Raw genomic sequence first — 25,110 nt, 5'->3', positions numbered from 1 at the left:
CGCACCGACTGCGCTCTTCTCGACGCCGATCCTGGCACCGACTGATTCGGCGCTGGTGAATAACTTCGGGGCCATCTACAGCCCACGCTACACATCGGCACTGACCACGGCGCGATTGACTCGGCACCGACCACTCAGCACCAACAGCACTCCCCTCGACACCGATCCCGGCACCGGTGAATCATTTAAGAGCAGTCTACAGCCCAGCACCGACAGCGCTTATGCAGCAGCTTCGCCTACGACACCATGTCAGTAAAATCGACTGGGTCCTCCACTGGCTTTCACCAGTGCGACCAGTGCGACCAGTGCGCGGCGAAGCTGCCTAGACAGGACGAGTACTTGTCCTGGGCCAGATGCTTGGGGCCAGAACATGCATCCAAAGTGCTGGTGGGTGATTTGGACAGCTCTCCATGCAGAAAGTTCTCCAATAGAACAAAGCGCAGGAGAGCAGCCCTATCTCCAACGGAGTCTCCTTCCCCGAGCCAGGAAAGAATGAGGTCCATGGTCCAAGGTCCTCTGCAGAGGTCCTCTAGGACCCCCCCGCCACAGTGACTAGGGAGCTCCCCTGCACACCTGGGTCACCCTCCCCTTCTCCATCACAGGTGCAGAAGCACAGGCGCTTCTCAGGGGAAGCACTCGAGGGGAACACTCCAGGGGACAGGCGGTCACCGCGCAGGGGCCACTCCCCTTCCACGCGCAGGCGCAGCCGCTCGCCGTCACAGTCGCCATAGAGACGACCAAGCTCGGCTGAGTGGCGTTTTTGGGAGGTGGCAGAGACTGTGAAGGCTCAGCAGACAATGCTTGAGACCCTGCTTAAATCTCAAGGCAGATTGCCCCCTACCACAGGGCAGGCCCAACTTCCCCAGTCTCGCTCCCCATCCCCAATGCATAGCCCTCCTAGCCCAGATGAGTTGTCTGTTACAGCATCGAGGTCAAACGTCTCTGACCCAGCCACATCCATTGGGTAAGCCACAGCGGGGGGCTCCTTACCGCCCCCGCCGCATATGTCGCAAACGGAAGAATTCCGGGCACTCATGGAGCGTGTAGCTGCAGCCACTGACGTCTTCTGGCCGGCAGAACAGGAGGAAAAGGGGAACCGCTTCCTACAGAAGAAAGGGTACTCACGTTCAGAGCGACCACTGATGTGAGCCCTGAAATTTCCCACAAAGGCACGGAGGTCGCTTCTAAGTTCTCGCGCCTTCCTGCCTACCGCCAGCGTCCAAGGTGGCATTCACAGCCTGCGGGGGCAATAGGGCCTGAACACCGCCTGCCACCCCAAAACAGACAAGCAGGCAAAGGCAGAGCCTGTGGCACGGGACCACCGTCGGCCAGGGGTAACCCTGTTCTCTGGCTGGAGACCGAGGCCGGGGCATAAGGAACACCCGCCCACTCCTAAGCCCAAGGGAGACCGCCCCTGAGGGTCCCTGGCTGCCACCAACCCCCCTCGCAACTGGACTGACCAAAGGCAATGACCCATGGCAAGACTGCACCCAGGACTCCTGGGTGCTATCGACAATGAGACACGGATATGCTCTACAATTCTGCATAGGTTCGCCACCCTTCAAGGGTGTGCTCCTCACCACCATCAAACCAGCGAGCACGATACTCGAACAGAAAATCACCAATCTTCAACAGAGAACTCTGTGCGCTTGGTAGATCCGAGCGATGCCCTCAGCGGCTTTTACTCCAGGTACTTCCTGGTGCCCAAGAGGGACTGTGGTTTCAGACCTATTCTGAACCTCAAGGTCCTCAATTTGTTCCTCAAACAGAGGAAGTTCAACATGTTGACAGCACAGCATATCCTCCAGTCCGTCCAACTGGGTGACTGGTTCACATCGATCGACCTGCAAGACGCCTACTTCCATGTCCCAATCCGTCCTGCACACAGAAAGTATCTGTGCTTCGCCGTTCAAGGCAACGCGTACGAATTCTGTGTGCTGCCATTTGGCCTCTCGCTGGCGCCCCGCACATTTTCAAAGTGCATGGATGCAGCACTGGCTCCACTCAGGCTGCGGGGTATTCGGATCCTGAACTATCTGGATGATTGGCTAGTTTGTGCACATTCCAAAGCACGTGCGGAGGCGCACACAAAACAGGTCATAGATCATGTGACGAAGTTAAGGCTCTCTCTGCCAATCTGCAAAGGAGGAACGCTGTACACCTGGTAAGTCCAAGCAATGCTCTCTGTGGCTTTTACTCCAGGTACTTCCTGGTGCCCAAAAGGGACGGCGGTTTAAGATCAATTCTGGACCTCAACTTGTTCCACATACAGAGGAAGTTTAACATGTTGACAGCACAGTGTATCCCCCAGTCCGTCCATCCAGTCACATCGATCGACCTGCAAGACGCCTACTTTCACGTCCCGTTCCGTCCCGCGCACAGAAAATATTCTGTGTGCTGCCATTTGGCCTCTTGCTGGCGCCCTGCACATTTTCAAAGTGCATGGATGCAGCACTGTCTCCACTCAGGCTGCGGGGTATTCGGATCCTGAACTATCTGGACGATTGGGTAGTTTGTGCGCATTCCAAAAGACGTTCAGAGGTGCACACAAAACAGGTCATAGATCATGTGACGAAGTTAAGCCTCTCAATACATCGACAGAAGAGCAACTTTGTACCGTCTCAGTCCACAGTGTTCTTGGAGATCAAACTGAACTCTGTGAGCATACTTGCCTCACTGTCGGAAGACAGGATTTGGTCATTGCAGGCCACACTCTCCCTATTCAGAGAGGACACTCTCCTACAGGTCAGAGTATATCAAAGGTTGTTGGGGCTGATGGCAGCCGCCTTGAGAATCCTTCCACTAAGGCTGCTGAGAATGCGTCCACTTCAAGCCTTGGTAAATACGTTCAAGGTGCACCCGGTCTGAGATTGGTATCGGCTGTTGCAAGTGTCCAGAAAATGCCAGAAGACACTGGAGTGGTGGCACCGTCCTGGCAATCTCCCCTCGGCTCCCCTCACAGAAGGGAAGTTGTCACTACAAACGCCTCTAGCCTGGGCTGGGGAGTAGTCTGGAATAGGAGGGGAATAAGAGGTTGTAGGGTCGCAAAATGAAGTGCAGAGATGTTCAGAGACAATCAGTCACACCGATTGTTGCGTCAAAGGTTTATTGCAGTGGTCATCAAACAACAGAGCGCTCCGGAGAATAACAGTCACTTCATCAGTAACTAGTGTATTCTGCTGGGGTAAAGCACATACATCGGTTATATATGTTTCACACAAAATTCCTCACTCCTATCAGGATTTAGCACGCAGCACACAATTCATTTGTCCTTACCACCTACTTGTCTCCTCCCTCAGTTTAACCAATGGATAGCAACTGTAGGGCTTGATTGCCCCCTCCGTTGCATTTGTTATGTTAATTTTAGAAACATTTCAGAAACAGTTAATACTAGATTTTAGGATCTAGCAAGCATTTCATGGTTGAGCACACATTCCACTTCTCCTTCTATCCTCCCTCTGCCCCCAGACATCTGACCCAACCTAATGGTGTACTAGAACATTCTGTCCTTCCTCCCTCCTTTCACAAATTCCTTACTAAACATTGCAAAACTGCACCCAATGATTGTTGGTTGATCTTGTTGTCCTGTTTGGTTCCTTCACTGCCAAGGCAAAGTGTCTTTTCTATGCAAATTGTCTTCCTTGGCACAGCAGCCACTTCTAGCCAAGCAGTGCTCTTAAGTTTAAACTCATTCTCAGCTGATGCAGTTTCTTTGCCATTATGAAGAAAAAATAAAAAATAGCTTCTAGTTTTCTTTGTGTTGAGTTTGTACAAACACAGCTATTTCTCTTTCTTCTCTCTTCTCTCAAACAATTCATCTTAGCCACAGCTGTGATTATGTAGCTTTTTTACACAGTATAAATAATTAGTAATTGTAAAATATTAAAATCAGAGCTGCAGGTTAACAGATCCGTCATAAACTTTATGAAATCAAATTCATTCAAGAAGCAAACATTTTGATTTTGCACATTGCTAATGTTGAGTGAAAAGTTTCCAGTTTTTATCTGTGGACCCCTTGGACTGTCTCTGAGGACCCCAGGTTAAGAACCACTGCTCTGGATTAAAGAGCATCATTTTATTACTCTCTCTCTCCCTCTTGTGGTCACTGAGTGTAGTGCAGCCTGTGCTGCTTGGTGTTTTCTCATTTTAACCCTTTCATGAATGAATTATGATAACCTTAAACAAGATTTTTTTCAAATCGTTTTTATTAGTCTTCAGGACCTATAAAAACATATAAAAGTTGTTTTTTTTTTATTTAAGAAGTTATAGATATATCCAAGTAAGCAGACCTCATGCGTCTGTATCATAACAAAGTGCCATAACAAAAATGTTTTCAAAGTTTGTAATAAAAAATGTCTTTATTGTTGAAACAATATATTTTTTTTACTCTCCTATTTAGTGAACTGAATTTGTCTGATTTTAGCGCTCCTCAGACTCCCTGCTTCCTCTCCCTGCGTGTCTGGCTGCCATTCACCATCATCTCTGTCACTGTCCCTTGATTGGGATTGAATCTCCTCTGGTACCCTGTAGCTAGGTGCTCTTGATGTCAAGGGTAAGAAAATAACAATACTACTAATAAAACTGCTACCACTACCACACAGCTGCTGCTGCTGCTAATAATAATAATTATTCAGAAAATTAAGTTTCAATTAAAAAACAGTTGAGAGAAGATAAAATGATCCAAATGAGCCTATTTGGAACATATAGCTCTTATATGACAAAAGATATTTAGCACAGGCCTATAGAACAACACAGGCCTCACGTGCAATATCAATCTTAATACTGCATGACGACCACTGAAGCGTACATATGGGTTAACATAAACTGTGAAAGTATTTGAACAAAACATATACCATATTATTCCCTAAACATTACGTTCTTTGAATATATTTTTTTTCCTGCTCTGCTCTTTTTATGTAAAAGGATTTTACAGAAATCCCTGAGGTGCTCGCTGCTGCTAAACTTTCTCTGCCATTGTACTGGCACCTTTATGTTTTTTTATAATACCTATCAAATGCCACTAGATGGCAGGCGTTTTATTTTCAGTAGAGGTCCAATGAAGAGGATACCATACATTATGATGTCAAAACAGAGTTTCTATAGGAGATAATCACTTAGAAATAGCTGTCCACTGTAGTGACCGCTATGTGTGAAAGTTAAACTGAACAATTAAATATTCAAAGTAATGCAAAGGCATAATTACACGCATTGAAATTACTAAGCATTCGGTGGATGTTTTAAGAAATAAATGAATAAAACAGTTTTGTTAGAAGCAGGATTCGAAACTACGTTTCCAGAGAGACTGCGACATGATCGCAGCGCCTTAGACCACTAGACCATCCTGACTCACACAAATGTGCTTTCTAAATACTGCAGTGCACTCCTGAACCTGCAATGCCTGACGATGCAGTAAATCACCTGGGGGGTGCGTGACTTATTCTTTATCGGGTTATATTAAGGAGGGCGACCTGTTTCGTCGCTTTCTGTTTAGGGTCACAATGACACTCCTCTTACAGAAAGAAAATATACGGCAAACAGAGCGATCGCTTATCATAGTTAGAAACAAATCAGAACAGTCTGTTAGCAAATTAACTCAATCAAAAAACCACAAAGACATTACATAAATGTTACAGCTATATTTCAGACAGAACAGTCGTAACATAATTGAGTATATTTCTAAATAATCCGCTAGTAACAGACACCATCTCAAAACTCTATCGTTTATTTTAAGCTCTTATGAGACAAGTATGCTTGCGCATTATATCACAGGAAACTTGATAATCCTAGCTCTTCGTTTAATCCTCCAGTATGTATCGTATGGAGATAGAAGATCCCTTTGGAGTCACATTGTTTTTGATCGAGATTACCACCTCTGCGAGTTTGAAGTATTTTTTGTATGCCACTGAATGTAAGATCTGAAACTGAATGTTTGGCATCTACAAAATGTCTAGATAGTGGTGAATGAATATCTTTTCTCCCAATGTAACTTTTATACTCGCTCATTAATGCGCAATCGTAACTGTCTAGTAGGGGGGGGGGGGGGGGGGGGGGGGGGTTGCATCTCAGCTTAATGAAAAACTGTGAGATTTGCAACAGCATCCACTTTTAACAATCAACCACTTATAAGCAGCTTAACAATAGCTGTGAGATTTACACAACAGCATCCACTTGTCGTAACAATCAAGTTGGTGACCACTTATAAGAATCAAAATCATCCGGGAATTGTGTAATCCTTATAAACGGACTGCACTGTATATTATATATACATATATATATATTATATAGTATTATATATATATATATATAGCCAGCTGCCCAACGTTTTGATATGTTGTACATATCTTTCTCAAAGGATCCTGTGTTTGAATCTAAGCCCAACGTTTTGATATGTTGTACATGTCTTTCTCAAAGGATCCTGTGTTTGAATCTAAGCATGGTTCCAAAGAGAAGCAAACTGCTTGAGCAGCAGGTGGTGTTGAATCTCTCTTGATAAACCCTCAATTTATTATAAGAAAAACAAATGTTTCTTGTCAAGACACTTGTGTTAGTCTACTGCAGCACTGGATTTATTTTCCTTGGCTTGGTTACATGTGTCTTTGCATAAGTATGGCTGCCTTTAATACACTCTGCCTGTATAAAGGAACAATCACAGTTCTGAACAGTGGATGACACCAAGGCAACCTCTTGGTTTCAGCATGTAGTGCTGTGTAAGCAGGCAGGGCAGTTGAAGAAACACAACCTGTAATCAGATTACTCTTCAGCACCCTTTACAATGTAACTCCCAAGTAATTAACTTTCTTTACAGCACCAAGTAATTAAGACTCCCTTAGACAGGAGATACAGATTGAAGTGAGGTTGGGTGGTTTTAGGTCCCAAAATCTCATCAAGCAGCTTCTTGAAGGATCCCAGGGTGTCAGCTTCAACAACATTACTGGGGAGTTGATTCCAGACCCTCACAATTCTCTGTGTAAAAAAGTGCCTCCTATTTTCTGTTCTGAATGCCCCTTTGTCTAACCTCCATTTGTGACCCCTGGTCCTTGTTTCTTTTTTCAGGCTGAAAAAGTCCCTTGGGTCGACACTGTCAATACCTTTTAGAATTTTGAATGCTTGAGTTAGGTCGCCACGTAGTCTTCTTTGTTCAAGACTGAACAGATTCAATTCTTTTAGCCTGTCTGCATATGACATGCCTTTTAAGCCCAGAATAATTATGGTCGCTTTCTTTGCACTCTTTCTAGAGCAGCAATATCTTTTTTATAGCGAGGTGACCAGAACTGAATACAATATTCAAGATGAGGTCTTACTAGTGCATTGTACAGTTTTAACATTACTTCCCTTGATTTAAATTCTACACTTTTCACAATGTATCCGAGCATCTTGTTAGCCTTTTTTATAGCTTCCCCACATTGTCTAGATGAAGACATTTCTGAGTCAACAAAAACTCCTAGGTCTTTTTCATAGATTCCTTCTCCAATTTCAGTATTTCCCATATGATATTTATAATGCACATTTTTATTTCCAGCGTGCAGTACCTTACACTTTTCTCTATTAAATGTCATTTGCCATGTGTCTGCCCAGTTCTGAATCTTGTCTAGATCATTTTGAATGACCTTTGCTGCTGCAACAGTGTTTGCCACTCCTCCTACTTTTGTGTCGTCTGCAAATTTAACAAGTTTGCTTACTATACCAAAATCTAAATCATTAATGTAGATTAGGAATAGCAGAGGACCTAATACTGATCCCTGTGGTACACCACTGGTTTCCGCACTCCATTCTGAGGTTTTTCCTCTAATCAGTACTTTCTGTTTTCTACATGTTAACCACTCCCTAATCCATGTACATGTGTTTCCTTGAATCCCAACTGCGTTCAGTTTGAGAATTAATCTTTTGTTCGGAACTTTGTCAAAAGCTTTCTGGAAATCTAAATAAACCATATCATATGCTTTGCATTTATCCATTATCGATGTTGCATCCTCAAAAAAATCAAGCAAGTTAGTTAGACACGATCTCCCTTTCCTAAAACCAAATTGACTGTCTCCCAGTACCCTGTTACCATATAGGTAATTTTCCATTTTGGATCTTATTATAGTTTCCATAAGTTTGCATATAATAGAAGTCAGGCTTACTGGTCTGTAGTTACCTGGTTCAGTTTTGTATCCCTTTTTGTGGATCGGTATTACGTTTGCAATTTTCCAGTCTGTCGGTACCACCCCTGTGTCAAGAGACTGCTGCATGATCTTGGTTAGCAGTTTGTAAATTACTTCTTTCATTTCTTTGAGTACTACTGGGAGGATCTCATCCGGCCCAGGGGATTTGTTTATTTTAAGAGCTCCTAGTCCCTTTAACACTTCTGCCTCAGTTATGCTAAAGTTATTTAAAACTGGATAGGAACTGGATGACATGTGGGGCATGTTGTCAGTATCTTCCTTTGTAAAAACTTGTGAAAAGTAAACATTTAATATATTTGCTAGTCTTTTTCTTCATCTACAATTTTGCCATTTGTATCTCTTAAACATTTAATCTCCTCTTTGAATGTTCGCTTGCTGTTGTAATATTGGAAAAACATTTTGGAATTGGTTTTAGCTCCCTTAGCAATGTTTATTTCTATTTCTCTCTTGGCCTTTCTAACTTCCTTTTTGACTTGCGTTTGCAGTTCTGTGTACTCTTTCTGCATACTTTCTTTTTGGTCCTCTTTTAATGCTCTGTAAAGTGCCTTTTTTCGCTGAATATTTTTTTTAATTGATCTATTAAACCATTTTGGCAATTTAGTTTTACATTTAGATTTGTCTACTTTAGGGATGTAATTGTTTTGCGCCTCTAGTACTACATTTTTGAAGAACAACCATCCTTCTTCTGTGGGTGTTTTCTCTATTTTACTCCAATCTACTTCTGTTAGTCTCTGTTTCATACCTTCATAGTTTGCTTTTCTAAAATTGTAAACCTTAGCTTTAGTCATTAGTTTTGGGGATTTAAAAAACATTTCAAATGAGACCATGTTGTGGTCTGAGTTTGCCAGTGGTTCTGTGACCTATGTTTTAGTTATTCTATCTTCTACGGACGATTTGAAGCCTAATTGACACTTTGTCTCACTAAGCTAATAGAGGCACCACGGATCCCACGGTCATAACACAAACATCAGCAATATATACATTTCATTGTTTTAATGCTTTAAGGTGTAACAGTGTTTTTTCAATAGTATAGCAATGTGATATTTATACTTTTACATTTATTTTGTTTATGTATCACAACACTTCTTTGAAAAAGGTTTGAAAACACATTTTATTAACAATTCTTTCCGGAAAACATCTCAAATAATCATTACATTAATTTTTATAATAATTAAACTGATAATAATAATTAATAATATAATAATTAAACTGATAATATACAGTGCCTTGCAAAGTACCCCTGACCAATTCTCTCATATTACTGAACTACAAATGGCACACTGAAATTTTGTTATGTTTGATATTTTATTTTAAAACACTTAAACTCAGAATCAATTATTGTAAGGTTACATTGGTTTTATGTTGGGAAATATTTTTAAGAAAAATAAAAAACTTAAATATCTTGCTTATATATTGCAATATATTGAGTTTAAGTGTTTTAAAATAAAATATCGAACAGAACAAATTTCAATGTACTATTTGTAATTCAGTAATATGAGAGAAATGGTCAAGGGTCTGAACACTTTTGCAAGGCACTATATATATATATATATATATATATATATATATATATATATATATATATATATATAAATTTAACTTTATGAATTGAAATTTATTTTAAAAATGTAATTGACAAGACAGTACCATTCTTCCTTCAGTTCTAGCCTACATCAATGAAGAGCATTATTGATTTGTAGTAAAGCATTGTATTCATAGTTTGTCATAGTTTGTCTTCTTTTGTAAATATACCATCACAATGTTTCAATAGTGCACCTACGACACCGTCAGCAAGATTTTGCTCCGTGAGCTTGCTTGACTGAATACCTTGAGCGTCTGCAACGTAGAAGTACTGCTGTTTGTGTCACACGATGTATTGCTTCATGCGAACCAATTGAACCTTCACTTCACAGCACTGTTTGCTTCAAATGGTTCAAGACGGGTCGAAGAGGGTGAGGCTTTGTACCCATCACTAATGTTTTCATCTTGTACCTTTATTTTTTCACCTTTATCACAGATCTTAGTAGATGTGCATTCTGCAATCAGTTTCCTAATTAAATACTGTATGTGTAATAATGAAACAATAATCGATTGAAAATTCTTTATTATTCAAAAGCAAGAAGCAAATGCAACTTCAGATATAATTAAAGACATACAGGGGCATAGGCCAGTGCATAGTAATATATCTGCATTGAGCAAACTTTATTTTTAATAGTTGATTTATAACATGCAATAGGTAAATTTCAAAACAAGTAACAACCCTAATCCCAACCTTAATTAATCACAAATACGCCTGAGAAGCAAGCCACTAAAGGATCCACTAAGTAAAGCACATTAAACATGTTACTATGGCACCTTACTCCTTTATTAACCAGCCACAAATAATGCTCATATAGGGAAAGGAAACTCAATGAACCCCAGATTATAGGTCTCAAGGTTTTCTTTTGAACATTAATTTTTGTTTTGTTTCAATAAAGGTTTGTTCATTTATATTGGACAACAGATGATTTAGCATAAACGGGTTAGACAAAAACGAAAGCCATCAATGATTCTGGATTTGAAGCATTTCATTTCTTATTCCTCCCCATATTCAGATTTAAGCGAAAACATCAAAACAGATGGATCCCCAATACAGTGAATACGGGGTGGAGTTGTTCAATTTTTACTCTGGCTTATTTATATAGCCACACTGTTCTCAATGAGTGATAGACACATGCAGGTGAATTCTGGTTCAATGCCTTCATTACGAAGGACTATTTCGTTGTCAATCGTGTCCAGAGCCTTCTGGAATTCTGAAATCAGATCTGTGGGTTCCTTCTCTGTGAAGCGTTTTTCCGGGTAGCACCCCAGTTTAACCTGTAAAAGAGAGGTGCTCATTACAATGACATGAACTACAATACTACCAGGCCTGCAACTTGTTTACTTGGTTACTCATGTTAACTACCACATGGGGCTCTATTCTGTTAGGGACGCAAACCTCTAAGAATGATGCAAAGCCCCTTTGCGCAGATTTTCCAGGGCCGAGAATCGATTGCAGTGGGTGCAAAGAGATGTTGCACTCAAAATTGATTCTGTAAACATGATTTAGCACTCGTCGTGCACCACTGCGGTAACGCTTGGTATTGGTACTAATTTTGAGGCATGGGGTTGTTAACATACGATGCTAACTTATCCTTTATGCTTTACTATGCCTGTGTACAATCAATAATTTCATATTAAATACACTCCCTGGTTTTATGGCTCAAGTTATTTTAAATGGAAAAGATAACAGGAATCTGTTATTTTAGATACACAAAGGAGCTGAGGAGAATCCTAATCGTATCTGTTAAGCTCGTACGTGTATTATTCCATGTCACTGCGGGGGAATGCTTGTTAATATTATAAAAAGTGAAACTCACAAAGTCACTAGACGGGCGGGTGAGCAGCCATACAGCAGCCAGACAGCTGACGGTGCTGCTGATATCCGCAATGCTTTCCAGGATGTCAGCCCTGGTGGTCTCCCCCTTCTTGGTGGGAGGAGGGTGTCGCAGGGTGGGACAGGCATTGGGCATCCAGGCACAAAAGTCAAACTGAGGGATACAGTGTGTGGTAGGATTATTTCACTAGTTCTATACATGCGGGGCCTCCTGTATAAACTTCTTTGAACTCCTGTATCTGAAATCTGTCCAGCACTACTGGTGAAAAGGATACAAGTTACCAATGTGGAAAAGATGGTTATAAGCTGGCTATAAGTGTAATACAACTGAATGTATGTCATACAAGATGTAATTTAGTTCAATATTTTCTGTTGTTTCTCTCCAAATGTCACACTACCACAAACAAGCCTAACCAGGAATCTTTCACAGCCACTCACTTACAGCATATCCAGTCATTAATAAGGGTGTGCAGGATTCAGATTTGAAAATGTGCGCTTGCATGTCACAGGAATACAGGACCAAACCAGAAGTGAGGGTAAAAACAAGAAAGCAGCAGAATTTAGAATGTTTAGCTCAGAGCTCACCTGTCCATTGTTGACTGCATTGTGCTGCGCTGAACAGGTAAATAGGACCATGGTCAGAAACTTGTTCAGGTCATTAACAGTGCTGAATGAGTCTGGAATACCTGTAAGAGATGTTGCAACACACAATCAAACACTAACTTCATCATTATCAAAAGTGATGCTCTGCTAGGGATGACAGCACTAAAAAACACATTTGAAAGAAAATCTGATTGAATGAAAACCTGCTAAACCAGTATTCCAACCTCACGATGCACATGTATACACATACCGGATCTTATTACTTTCACTACATTTAACTTTTCATTCTTAGAAGAGGGAAATAAATCATCTATTGCCCACTGCCGCTTAGGTACTGATAAACTGAACAATATCTCACCAGACTCGATCCTTCCCTGGAAGCCCTCAAAAAAGATAGCTTTTATCCAGCTCTGCAGCTCTGTGTCTTCACACACATCACTGTCATTTGGGTAGTAATGGTGAAGCAGGCCCTTCACAAACCTAACAGGAAGAAAATAATAACCAGTAAGTCCAATTGATCCAATTATGTAATTGAGGGCAAAGTTGGAACAAAAGCCAGGAACGACCGGAATTGCCCACCCCTGCCCTATTTGCATATATATATATATATATATATATATATATATATATATATATAGACATGTGCTTTGGACTTTATGGGCCTGTTCATGCAATAGTCAGCATTTTGTGAAAGGGAGACCTACACACGGAAACGAATGGGGCTGCATGTCAATAGTTAAAATGAAATGGATATATACCTGTTCATATGAAATACAGCAATTACATTTAAAACCAATACGTTTCACATTAACAGGGAATGTATACATTCAATAAAACTGTGGTGGTTTCAGTGTTTAACTTCGGTTTAACCAAAATGCAGATGAGGTAACACTGATATTCGTAGTGCTGGTCATGTTGTCACGGACGAAGATTGGCCGAGCGGGGCTTAACCCATAGCTGTGTTTGTGCTTCTCATCTGAGTGAAACTCTCCAATTTCATGTGTTCATCCAATATGAGTGACAGAATCTCACACATGGGGCAACAGCGGCATAAAAAATGCACACAGCGCATGACACAGAGAAGAAAAGATGAAGAGGAAGGAGAAAGCGGGAGCAGCTTTAGAAAACATACCAAAACAAAAAAAAGATGAGTGAGCCAGGGCCATGGAACAGACCCCCCCCCCCCCACAGGCAAACAATAAACAAATAAATAGATCCGTCTCTTGTCTAGATCTCGCTTATATTTCATGAACAGGCTTGTGTAAATAATGTGTATATGTTTTGTTTTGTCTGGCAGGGAAGTTGTTATTACAAGCCTATTCTCAGTATATGTTTCGTTTTGTCTGGCAGGGAAGTTGTTATTACAAGCCTATTCTCAGTATATGTTTCGTTTTGTCTGGCAGGGAAGTTGTTATTACAAGCCTATTCTCAGTATATGTTTCGTTTTGTCTGGCAGGGAAGTTGTTATTACAAGCCTATTCTCAGTATATGTTTCGTTTTGTCTGGCAGGGAAGTTGTTATTACAAGCCTATTCTCAGCTGCTGCTGACTTGGTGTTGATGATACATTTTTCATTAGGCCTGTTTTGGAAATTACAAAAAAGTATTTGCATCCCCTTACCATAGTATAACAACGTCATCACTACATCGCTTGCATTTATTTTAACATCTGATCAAATTAGGGTCTTAAGAGTCTTTATTAACCATGCAAATATGCTTGAGTGAACAGTCAGTAGAAAGGGTTAAGAATGAAGATCACAGTATAGTAACACACAGATAAAAGGTTGTTTATATGCACATTAGCAGGGTGAAGATAATGGCTGCATGTTTACATATCTCAGGTGTACAGTTTGCTGGCAGTCTCACCCGCTGATCGCAGCCCACAGTTTAAGGCCATCGTCTCTGTAGTAATAACCGGGTATGTCTTGAAGCCCACGAGCTGTAATGTCTTCTGGCAGACAGAGGGAGCTATAGGTCAGGGATGCTTGAGCTTTCTGCAACACTATGATCTTTCCTTTTCCTCCAGTGCTGAATCCCTAGTTCAGAATTAAATCATGTTCAAAACAATTACATTACTGTAGTTTTATTTTTTTTCATACATTTTCTCAGGTATTTATTCTCAGTTTAGGGCTGCATTTATCAGTTTTTGCTATAAAAACACCTTACACTGGAAAGACCTCAATTTGCTATGCGTTCCAGAGGTTGCCATGTGGTAAATTGCGCTCTGCTTTCTTGCATTTTCAGTGTTCATTTGAATTATTTAGTGCAGATTTTAAATGATGTATGCTGACAGTGCAGAAAGGTTCCCTGGCATGCTCTCCTGTACGGATTGCTGGTTTGTGTGTTTGTGCATTTTCCTTTTAATACAATTTAAAATTAAGATTTTGTACACAACAACAGTCTGGAGAATTTTTAGTTAACCAGTTTGATACTGTAGGTGTGGGAAAAAACCCAACCAACAAAATTACTGGATGTAAAAAGACATAACTACGGTGGCCCGAAAGGGCAAGGGGAACATTTTAAAAAAGTGGTGCGCAAAACTAAAAAAGTAGTGCGCAACATTTCCGAGAATAGTGGAGAAACTTAAAAACAAGTGTGCCGGAAATAAAAACGACAATGACTTCTGGCACACTTTTTTATTTAACCACTTTTTTTAAATGTTCACCTTGCCCTTCAGGGCCACCGTTCAGAACAGACATTCCTGATTATTTTCCTGATAACTCTACCCCCACAAGGTGGCAGGAAAGTTGCAGCTATTCTCTGTATTCCATCAAGAACAAGGCAGATTCATTTTTCCAGTTGCATGCCTTGACTACCTTTTCCAAAGCGAGGCAATGGGATGCAATTTGGATCATTGCATGAGGTGAACAGAAAGGACACAGACGATACGAGTTCTTACACTCAGATCTACACATATTTAATAATGATATTAAAACACAATGATAGTATTAATATTATGATATTACTGTTTAGTTATTTTTCTTTGATGTGAATTATAGGGCATGCAATTGATGCGTTTCATACATAAACACCACTGCTGGAACGGCGCAGCACCGACTGTGAATCAAATTTAAAATCAATCCACGCAAGCGATGGCTTATTCATTCTGATTTGTCTAAATGAAAGTTCACATCTATTGGGTGTACTAAACACAGACACAATAGACCGATCCCAGCTGCCAATCAAGTCCTGCAATTTATCCAATGGCATTCAGCCCTGAGGAACATGTGACACTTTAGGCAACCGGCGGCCATTTTCTCAGACATCGCCCAGAGCTAGGATCGGTGTATTGTGGTCTAAATTTGTTTTATTATCCACCAAAACCAGCCAATCAGTAGCTTGCACCAGCTCTGTCGCATCAGCCACACAGCCTGTCAGCTCAACTAGTATAGAGCTCAGACAGCACGTTTCAACAACAAATCAGGACATGAACACACTTCACTAATATTGCTCCAGATACCTGGCACTTTCCAGAGCTCCGAGTTATTCCTTTAATAAAGTTAGTTATTTTTTCTCTAATCAAATACGTGATTCTTTACAAACAACAGATTGGTTTTCAGGACTCAGTGGAAGGGTAAAAGGGGAGATTTAAGGAGAGAATCTTAAAAACAACATTTATAAATCTTTGAGATACAAGTTGCATCTTTGCTCTAACCTGTCTGTATGCTGAAGCTGTGATTACAAAGGGCTAGCCATGTATATTCAAAACTTTACAAAGGGCTAGCCATGTACATTCAAAACTTTACAAAGGGCTAGCCATGTACATTCAAAACTTTACAAAGGGCTAGCCATGTACATTCAAAACTTTTTAAAACAAGTCAATTTTTTTTTTTTTAAAACAAGTCAATTTTTTTTTTTTTTTGGTTCTGACACAGCTACATATGTTTGCTTTAAATCTGCTGTTGGTAAGTGTTAATGTGCATGCGCTGCATATACAATGGATCTGCAACAACAGAGTCTGACCTTGTCAAAGATTCCACCCGGACCCAACAGTTGATTCCTTGCCATGATATTGATCTGCAGAGTGTATCGCATGTGGGGAGTCAGGAGCTATGAAATAAAACAGAGATGCATGCATTTTTAAAATTCTGTCTGAAGTCAATATTGGCACACTGTACAAACACTAATTGGTGAAATCAGTGTGGTCTATTTAAATGACCTAAACTAGCGGGTGGCAACCTTGGCACTTCCAATCCATTCCATTGCAAGATTTCGTTTCAACCAGATCCAAAATTATTTAATCGACCCTGTTGGAGGTCAACTCGGTAATTAAGGATCTCGTTAATACAAAGTCCTGCAATGGAATGAAGTGGTGATACCAAGTTTGCCGTGTCCCTGACCCAAACAATTGCAGACCTTAAAGAGCAAGTAGCGGGTTTCAATACACATTATATGGGCCCAACTTTCCCTGGGCATTTGTGCAGAAGCAAAGTTGTGGGCAACACACACGCAGCTGTGCGTGGCGTGCAAATCTGCCAGCTCACGTTATTTTCCCAATTAGGGCAATCAGTAGTTGCTTCCCAATGAAATTTTGAGGGTTAGAACTCAGTAAATCATATGGTAATGAAGCATTTACATACAGAATTCGTCAATTTAGCACTACAATGCCAATACAACTGCAAACATAATGTCTGGTATTGTAGATCTGGGAAAATGAGATAATGACAGTAATACTGAAAACAATAATGCAGTGATGGTGGATGTTTCTCTTCAGTAGAAATGCACGGGTACCTTGCACAGCAGGTGCACCGAGGGCAGCTCTCTGAACGTCGCCATGCAGAACACCTCTGCCATCAGGTGAGTCCTCAGCAGATGAGTCACCAGCTCAAAATAGTTGAAGTCTGCACTGCGCACATAGATCTTTGCCAGCAGCCAGTCTTCTTCATTGTCGCTGGGTAAAAAGATTGGGTTTTCCAGGTCTTCCGTCTGCTTCAGCTAGAATCAGAGTAAAAATCAGGGTTGGGGTCAATTCAGAATTGGAATTGGAATTGAAACAATCTTCAGGATACAGAATTGGAAAGAATTCTTTACAGAAATGTAAAGAAATTGAATTGAATTCCATGAAATTCCATTCATTTTAGAAAGTGAAATGCCACATTTATTTTACACTATATACTTTATACTGTTATATATTTTTGTAAACAATACTGATTGCAACAGCATTAATATATCATTTTGAATACTGTATCTTAAGCATGGCTCAAAGCTTTCAAAACTTCGTTTTTTGCATTGTTGTAATGAGATGTTTAAGAGCTGCAGCGGTCCTTAATTATTTGTTTCTTTATTCATCCGTTATTTAATCCTTTAGTTCTTCACTCCTATGTTATTAAAAAAATAAAAATACAAAACACACATTACCCAGAATGCATATAATCAAGCAGACCTGAATGAAGAGTAATGACTTGCCTTATATTATATATTATTATTATATAATAGGCAAGTATTATACAAGGCAATTCATTACTCGGGTGTACTATTCATTGAGGTGTGCTTGATTACTTGAAAGCTTTGAGCCATGCTTAAGATACAGTATTCGAAATGATATATTAATGCTATTGCAATCAGTATTGTTTACAAAGATATAATATAACAGTATGAAGTATATACTGTAAAATAAATGTGGCATTTCACTTTTTAAAATGAATGGAATTTCATGGAATTAAGTTCTACTTCCTTTCATTCAAATTCCAATTCTGTATCCTGAAGATTTTTTCATTTCCAATTCCAATTCTTGAATTCAATTGGAATTTACCAACAAATTCCAATTCCATTCAGAACTGACCCCAACCCTGATAAAAATAGATTAATAAAGGGTGTAACAAGCACGATGTAATCCATACTATTTTGTTCCCCATAGATCTATGAGAACTTGTATGTTCCACTAACTTTGTAATCAGATAAACACAGCACTGGCAGCACTTCATTTTAAAAAATGCACACTATTAACAGCACTTTTCTATTTCATAACTGAGTTAATAAGAAGCAGCTGAGCAACTGGGTTGATTGCTACAGGTTGTTACATTCAACGGAATGAGGCAATGTGCTGGTATGGGTAATTCACACAGCTGCAACAAGCTGCTTCAACGCTGGGTCTGAGCTTTGCAAAGTCACCAGTGTAAAAGGGGCAGACAATGAACAAGCAATGGAGTGGGAAAATAAACTTGTTTTATGATTGCAATGTTTATTTTCTGTAAAACAATGTGCTTCACTTGTATTAAGAAAGTGATTGGATTATTCGTTATTTCGTTAGAGCAGGTGTGCAGATCGTGTTTCCATGCTCTTTGCAGAAAGAAATGTTTCAAACAAACGCACAGAAAATCCTAATTCCACACTGTTATGTAGTTTGGAGTGCTTGTGTGGAATGAACGATGCATTACCATAGCTTCTCTAGTTAGCTGTATAACAATGCAATCTATATGTATATAATGTAGCCAACTCCAATTATTTTGACAGTTTTATTAATTTCAGTCACAAATGCAATATTAGTTTTAAAAAGTTTTTTGTACTGAGCACATAACAGCCTGGCACCAGCTGTCTAATACATACAAGTATGCAGTAGGGTACCTGGATGGCAATGGGTTTCAGCTTGTTGTGGGGATCCTTGTACAGCAGGCATAGCGGAGCAGGAATATATTGAGTATGTCCATTAATTGTATTGGCTGGGACATCCTCCAGCAGCTGATAGTCGACCAGAAAGATATTCCCCTTCTGAGAAAAACATAGAAATATGATTCAATTTCAATGGCTTCTTGTGAATGTGAATTCTGGAATGAAAATGTGTTATTTTATAGACAGAAAGAGTGAGATGAAATCTATAAAATGATTAAAACAATAAAATATTGTATTATTTAACAGATACTATAATTGAATCACAGTGATGTGTATGGTGCTGTAATATCTTTTTTATCTTTTACTTGTGCCTTGCAAGACTTAACCCATCTCCAGTTAGCATTAATCTTCCTACTCAATGTTAACTGAGGTATAGTAATCCAAGATTACTGCAAATCTGGGTCTGTGAAACCAGCCTTAAAAGTTTACTTTGTCTCCCCTGCCCAAAACTTAACAATAAGCTAAGGAGGCAAGAAATACTTTAAAGGGATTTATCTATTAATGAACACAATGCAGGCTGCCACACAGGCACTAAAATACCTCAAACTAGAGGGGCGGGTTAGGGAGTGCAGTGCTGACCTCCATTTCCTCCTGCAGGGAGTTGGACTCCAGGAATCCACTGACCATGTGATTGGTGACCGGGAAGTTTGCAGGGATCTGTTTGCACTGTTTGATCAGTACAGGGTTGGTGCCGTTTAGATACTGGTACCCAAAAAAGTCGTCTTCCTTCCAGTGATCATGCACACACGCTGGATTGACAACAATGCACAATTTAGACTCATCTTTATTCCGAGATTTTACTAGCTAACCATAAAACAGTAAATAATACTCATAGTGCATAGTATGAAAATACACACATCTACAATCATATTCATTAACAAAAAGAGTAAACCTCCAAGCTTCACAGTGATGACAGAGTGAAGTTTGAATGGCCCGGGCTGTCTTTTTTTTTTTTAAACTCCAACACCCCCAGTGTTAGTGTTAGTTGAATCTCTGTGATGTGATTAAGGGTCTTGTTTTGTTTTTTTTAAATGTATTTTATATGATGGCTTTATTGAATAAAGTTTACTTAAAAATGTCACGTCTTCATAATAAACCATGAAGGGTATGAGAAATTATTTTACCTAAATTAAAGAGATTACTTTTTCTCTGATCTGCAACATCTTCCTCTGCAAACTGCCGCTACTATCTTAGGGGCGTTGTTGTTGTGTGACATTACATAACCTTGTTCTCATTTATCTTACTGTCAACCGTTACTGTTGCTTAACAGGATGTCCATCCTGAGCCACTCTCATTGTGTTGTCAGTGATCTTACTGTTAACCGTTACTGTTGCTTAAGAGGATGTTCATCCTGAGCCACTCTCATTGTGTTGTCAGTGATCTTACTGTTAACCGTTACTGTTGCTTAAGAGGATGTCCATCCTGAGCCACTCTCATTGTGTTGTCAGTGATCTTACTGTTAACCGTTACTGTTGCTAAGAAGATGATCTCATTGTGTTGCCTCAGGTACAACAGCAACACAAATGCAAATACAAAATTAGTGCCGTTTCTTTATACCTAATGACTAATTTCAATGAAATGAAAATAAACAGGGATTACCTGACATGTCTGCCTTAAATACATTGAAGTATTTCTCAATATGTTCCATGGATTTCCAGGTATCAGAACAATCACAGCATTCCAACATCTTCAGCGATGCCGTACTGGTGAAATAAACAGGATAGAGGACGACACTTAGAAGGAAATCACTAAAATCATTTAACTAATTTACATTCGTTATCAAGGAAAATAAAGATTTTGAATTTTTATTTAAATCCTGTCCGTAATGTGTGCAAAAATGATGTGATCACTTGACACAAAACCTAAGAAACTGAAATCATGAAGTCAGTTCAACATAAAAACATTCCCCTACTATTTCATTTTACTATATTTGAAATGATTAATATTTCACATAATGAACGGTAGCTTACTGTACCTTGTAATGATCCTGTTATTGGTCTCTGAGCCTTTAAGCGCGTCACACAACCTGATGACGTCACTCTTTTGACACTATGCTGTTTTCAGGCTGGAGTGTGTTCAGCAGCATCATGGAGGTTAGCAGTCACAGACGTGTCTTTAGGAGAATCCGATACCGTGGCCCGGTTTGGTTGTTAAAGTGACTGCTCCTCTGATATGTACGTTGGGGAGGGGAGCCGTGGGACCTGGCTGTGAATTATCTAAATCCTACCAGCTAATAAATGTGCTGTGCTTGTGCCTCATCATAGTCGACTCACTTCTTCTACACTCCCGACGGCAGTTGGCAGCTATTCAGCGTTGCAACCTTCATGCCGGTAAGTGTCATCTAGACATGACAACAAAACAAGCATTTTCCGTCTTCGAAAAGGCGCTATTGTGCGGTGGAAGAGGAGGAGTGCTTTGATATCGCCCGACCAGATCTACAGGTTTCCTTCCAAAATTCGCATGACAGAATTTTATAGACAACTTTCTCAAACTTATCGAAAACTATCACGTATTAAACAAAAAAGTAACAATAAATTAACAACCACCACCCTGAAATTGCAAACACACAAAACATGAATAATTGACAGTAAAAAATAATTATTATATGTATTATCAGGATACTATTATTATGATTTATAAAATGGGGTGGGAGCTATCTGCATACTGATTGGCTGACAGGCCAATTGAATAATTCCATAATAACCAATGGGGAAAAGCGCCAGCAACGAACAACATCCAGATATTACTGCGCGAAACGTTTAAAAAACACATTTCAATTGCCCCCCCCCCCCTCTATGGAGCAGTGTCTGATGTGATGGGAAAGCTTTTGCATTTTGAGACGCTGTATATTTGATCTTTGTAATGCGCAGGTACTTTTTTTTCGCCATCTCTCTTTATTGCACTGCACGTTATCTGTGATGTCACCTACGTCTGTTCAAATGATAAATAACACCGTGTAACAAATTGGGTTCCTGGGTAGTAAGTGTTATTTTCTAATTGCTTATGCCTCAAAAGTATAGAAAATGGCTATTATTCCTCACAAGTTGCTTTTGTGACCAGGACAGTGATATTTTGAAATGTACCTATTTTTCAGAACATTCCAGATAGATTCAGTGCTGAGTAAACTTGGAGTAACTTCTAGAACTTTCCAGTAATATAAATAGTAGTATAAATACAGGGGCCTTAAGGCCACCAGTTCAGTTTAGTTCCAGCTGCCTAAGTGGATACATATCTGCATTTTTCTGAGATGGCATCAAAAGGCTGCAATGGTGGCATTTCTGATGGGTCTCCAAGGTGGTTTTACCAAGTTTCCCTGCTATCTTTGCCTTTGGGACAGCAGGGACACCAAGGCGCACTACCACAGGCGGGACTGGCCACAGCGAACCGAGTTCTCTGTGGGGAGGAACAACGTCAAGTGAGAGCCACTGGTGGACCCCCAGAAGGTGCTGACGCCACCACTGCACATCAAATTGGGCCTTATGAAACAATTTGTCAGAGCTCTAGATAAGGAGTCGGCAGCCTTCAATTACCTTCAAGACTTCTTCCCTAAGCTGTCTGAGGCAAAGGCCAAAGCCAGTGTCTTTGTCGGACCACAGATAAAGAAGATCCTGGAGTGCAATGAATTCCCCAAGTAACTTCCCCAAGTCCCCCTCACAAGTAAGGAGAAAGCGGCTTGGAACAGCTTTGTCGCAGTGGTTCGGGGCTTCCTGGGCAATCACAAGGCCGAAAACTATGTGGAGCTGGTTGAGACTCTGGTGAAGAACTACGGCACAATGGGCTGTAGGATGTCCCTCAAAGTCCATATCCTTGATACTCATCTTGATAAATCCAAGGAGAACATGGGAGCGTACTCGGAGGAGCAAGGCGAGCGCATCCACCAGGATATACTGGACTTTGAACGCCGCTACCAAGGACAGTATAACGAGAACATGATGGGAGACTACAGTTGGGGGCTGATTGGTGAAAGTGATTTACAGTATAATCGTAAATCCCGAAAAACTACTCACTTCTAAATCTTTTGTAGTCATTTTTGTATTACTTTAGTATAAATACATGTTAATTTGGATTCATATGTTGTTTTTTTCTGACTTTATGTGAACGAAAAGACCGTTTTCTCATTGGAAATAAGTAAATTTCAAAATATCACTGTCCTGGTCACAAAAGCAAAGTTTGTGGGGAATAATAGCCATTTTCTATACTTTTGAGGCATAAGCAATTAGGAAATAACACTTACTACCCAGGAACAAAAATTGTGTTACATAGTGTAATTTATTAAAAGCACAGTGCTTCAATATGAACTGCGATCTAACTCGTAGAAAATGTAAACCAATACTAATAAAGAACGTATACATGCTTTAACCACTTTAAAAAAAATATATACGCTTTTAGTTTTAATACTAAACATTTTAATACTTGAAATAGTATAGTGAGGATTTAAAATAAATACAACCAAAAAAATGAATTACAGTTGTAAAACAGGCTACTGTTCCTTCAAACCTCCGTCCTCGGAAATACAAAGAAAGCAAACCGAGTACACCTGACTGTGCGGCAAGCTGATCAGTGCTGTACAGTGCATGAATATAATAATTCATAGGGAGCTTAGTTAAATACATACACCCCTCGCAGCACACACAACATGAACGCAGTAAAATGAATCTCAGTACGGCATGTCAGATCAAACCCACTGTTCCAATAAGACATGGCATTTGAAACCATTGCGTGGCGTGTGGATTGCTCTCACTTTAAATTGTATTTTTGTGAGACAAGCAGTTTCCTTGGTTAGGGTTTAAGCAACGTGAATCTATACACTGTGGATATTTTTTAACAAAAGAAAAAGTACTGATAGGACATTTATTGAATTATCCAGAGCTGAATGGAATTCCTTTTGCTTCTAGTAGAATAGGCTCCTTCCATTCCCATCGCAATCTTCGACTACTAATTACACGGTCACTACAGCACTCCCTTCATCTCCTCCTTCTGGATCCGATTCCATTTTTAATAAACAAACAAGTAAATAATAAATGTCTTACGCTTGGGCTCCTGTAAACATGAATTCAGTGGTTTTGGTGAATAGAAATGTCAACTCCGGCGGCAATTTGGATGCGTCCGTGATATCCACACATTTCGGGAGGCCGCCTCCATAGGTCATCCAACTGCGTCACATGAACAAGAAACCCGAAGTTAAAAAAAAAAATAACAACACAGATCCGGACAGTAAAGAACACAGTTCAGTGTAAATGCATAACAAGACTGTGTGTTAGCTAAATAATGAGCACACCCATTTCATGAAGACAGACAATATGACGCTGGTCTCATGTTTGCTTTTCTTTAATATTTAAAATTCTGATCCTTGGTATTCTGTACATGAATATAAATTTCTACTTTAACATCTAATTATAAAATGCAATATGTAATAATTAGGCTGTCCAATCAAGCTTTTCCGATATATATATATATATATATATATATATATATATATATATATATATAATATATTATATATATATATATAGTGCCCATTTAAACTAGTGTTCCGTTCAAGGATTAAGGTCCAAGACAAAAGTCAGTAATAAGACATTGGGTAACCCAGGCGCAAACAGGTCAGTCAACCTGGACATTGTGAAGTAAATAATAATGTATTGCTTGCAATATATTATCAATATAATGTAAGGCAATATATTTAGAAAAAAATCTGTTTATATATATATATAAATTAAATATGCCAGGGAAACATACATTAAAAATGTGTTTTACAATATATGTACTGCACAATATTTGATATTGATCAGCTAACATATTGGAGATGAAATGCTGTACAAACCACAAATGCAACAACTGCCCACAAATGTGATAGCCGACCACCTATAAATGTAATAACCAATAAACTGGCTTCATATGTCCCAAAAAAGAAAATGAGGGGTGGAAACCAAAAGTAATGAAAATGAATCAGAAAAATAGAAAAGGAGACTAAGAAAGCTCAAAAAGAATTATGAAAGAAATGGAAGACAGCAGCCAAAGAATTGCAACAAGAAGAGCAGATGCAACTATCTCAACCACAGGTGAGGCAAACAGGAACAACAACTAAAAAAAATGTAATCTACAAAACCCAGAGCAGATGAACCACAGATAAGCATCAGCCACCTGGCATGAAATAAATATAAAGGTCAAAAGTTTACAAGACATGATAAAAATAACCCCTATTTGAACACACACACACACACACACACACACACACACACACACACACACACACACACAGTAGATAGTAGCAGTACCAGTTAAGCAGTTCTAATGGCTTGGTGCTAAAACACTTCTATTAC

At 39.7% G+C, this 25,110-nt stretch overlaps 2 protein-coding genes across 3 annotated transcripts in view; one reads left to right on the top strand and one right to left on the bottom strand.

Annotated features, from left to right (window-relative positions):
• Positions 1 to 10,252: 10,252 nt before the first annotated feature.
• Positions 10,253 to 25,110, bottom strand: part of LOC121319185 (hydroperoxide isomerase ALOXE3-like) — a 29,893-nt gene continuing 15,035 nt past the window's right edge. Inside the window, exons 2-12 of one of the 2 annotated variants that reach the window (XM_041256371.1) lie at positions 23,821 to 23,943; positions 20,390 to 20,493; positions 19,370 to 19,539; positions 18,746 to 18,889; positions 16,913 to 17,116; positions 16,145 to 16,231; positions 14,048 to 14,217; positions 12,542 to 12,663; positions 12,166 to 12,266; positions 11,564 to 11,734; positions 10,253 to 11,021 (exon numbers count right to left, since the gene is read on the bottom strand). In XM_041256371.1, the coding sequence (XP_041112305.1) occupies positions 10,842 to 11,021; positions 11,564 to 11,734; positions 12,166 to 12,266; positions 12,542 to 12,663; positions 14,048 to 14,217; positions 16,145 to 16,231; positions 16,913 to 17,116; positions 18,746 to 18,889; positions 19,370 to 19,539; positions 20,390 to 20,493; positions 23,821 to 23,939 (1,572 nt within the window). In that variant the 5' untranslated portion in view covers positions 23,940 to 23,943 and the 3' untranslated portion in view covers positions 10,253 to 10,841. Of the gene's footprint in view, positions 11,022 to 11,563; positions 11,735 to 12,165; positions 12,267 to 12,541; positions 12,664 to 14,047; positions 14,218 to 16,144; positions 16,232 to 16,912; positions 17,117 to 18,745; positions 18,890 to 19,369; positions 19,540 to 20,389; positions 20,494 to 20,765; positions 20,857 to 23,820; positions 23,944 to 25,110 lie in introns of those variants that run through there. The other variant, XM_041256372.1, reaches the window with a different exon arrangement.
• The window catches only part of LOC121319184 (hydroperoxide isomerase ALOXE3-like), a 30,419-nt gene continuing 26,201 nt past the window's right edge, over positions 20,893 to 25,110 (top strand). The window contains exon 1 of the mRNA XM_041256368.1: positions 20,893 to 21,120. The gene's annotated coding sequence lies outside the window, so the exon portion shown is untranslated. The remainder of the gene's footprint in view (positions 21,121 to 25,110) is intronic.

Source organism: Polyodon spathula, chromosome 8 (assembly GCF_017654505.1).
Source record: "Polyodon spathula isolate WHYD16114869_AA chromosome 8, ASM1765450v1, whole genome shotgun sequence".
In the NCBI taxonomy this organism is placed as follows: domain Eukaryota; kingdom Metazoa; phylum Chordata; class Actinopteri; order Acipenseriformes; family Polyodontidae; genus Polyodon; species Polyodon spathula.
The sequence above is the reverse complement of the archived record's forward strand: the minus strand, read 5'-3'. Positions and strand labels throughout refer to the sequence as shown.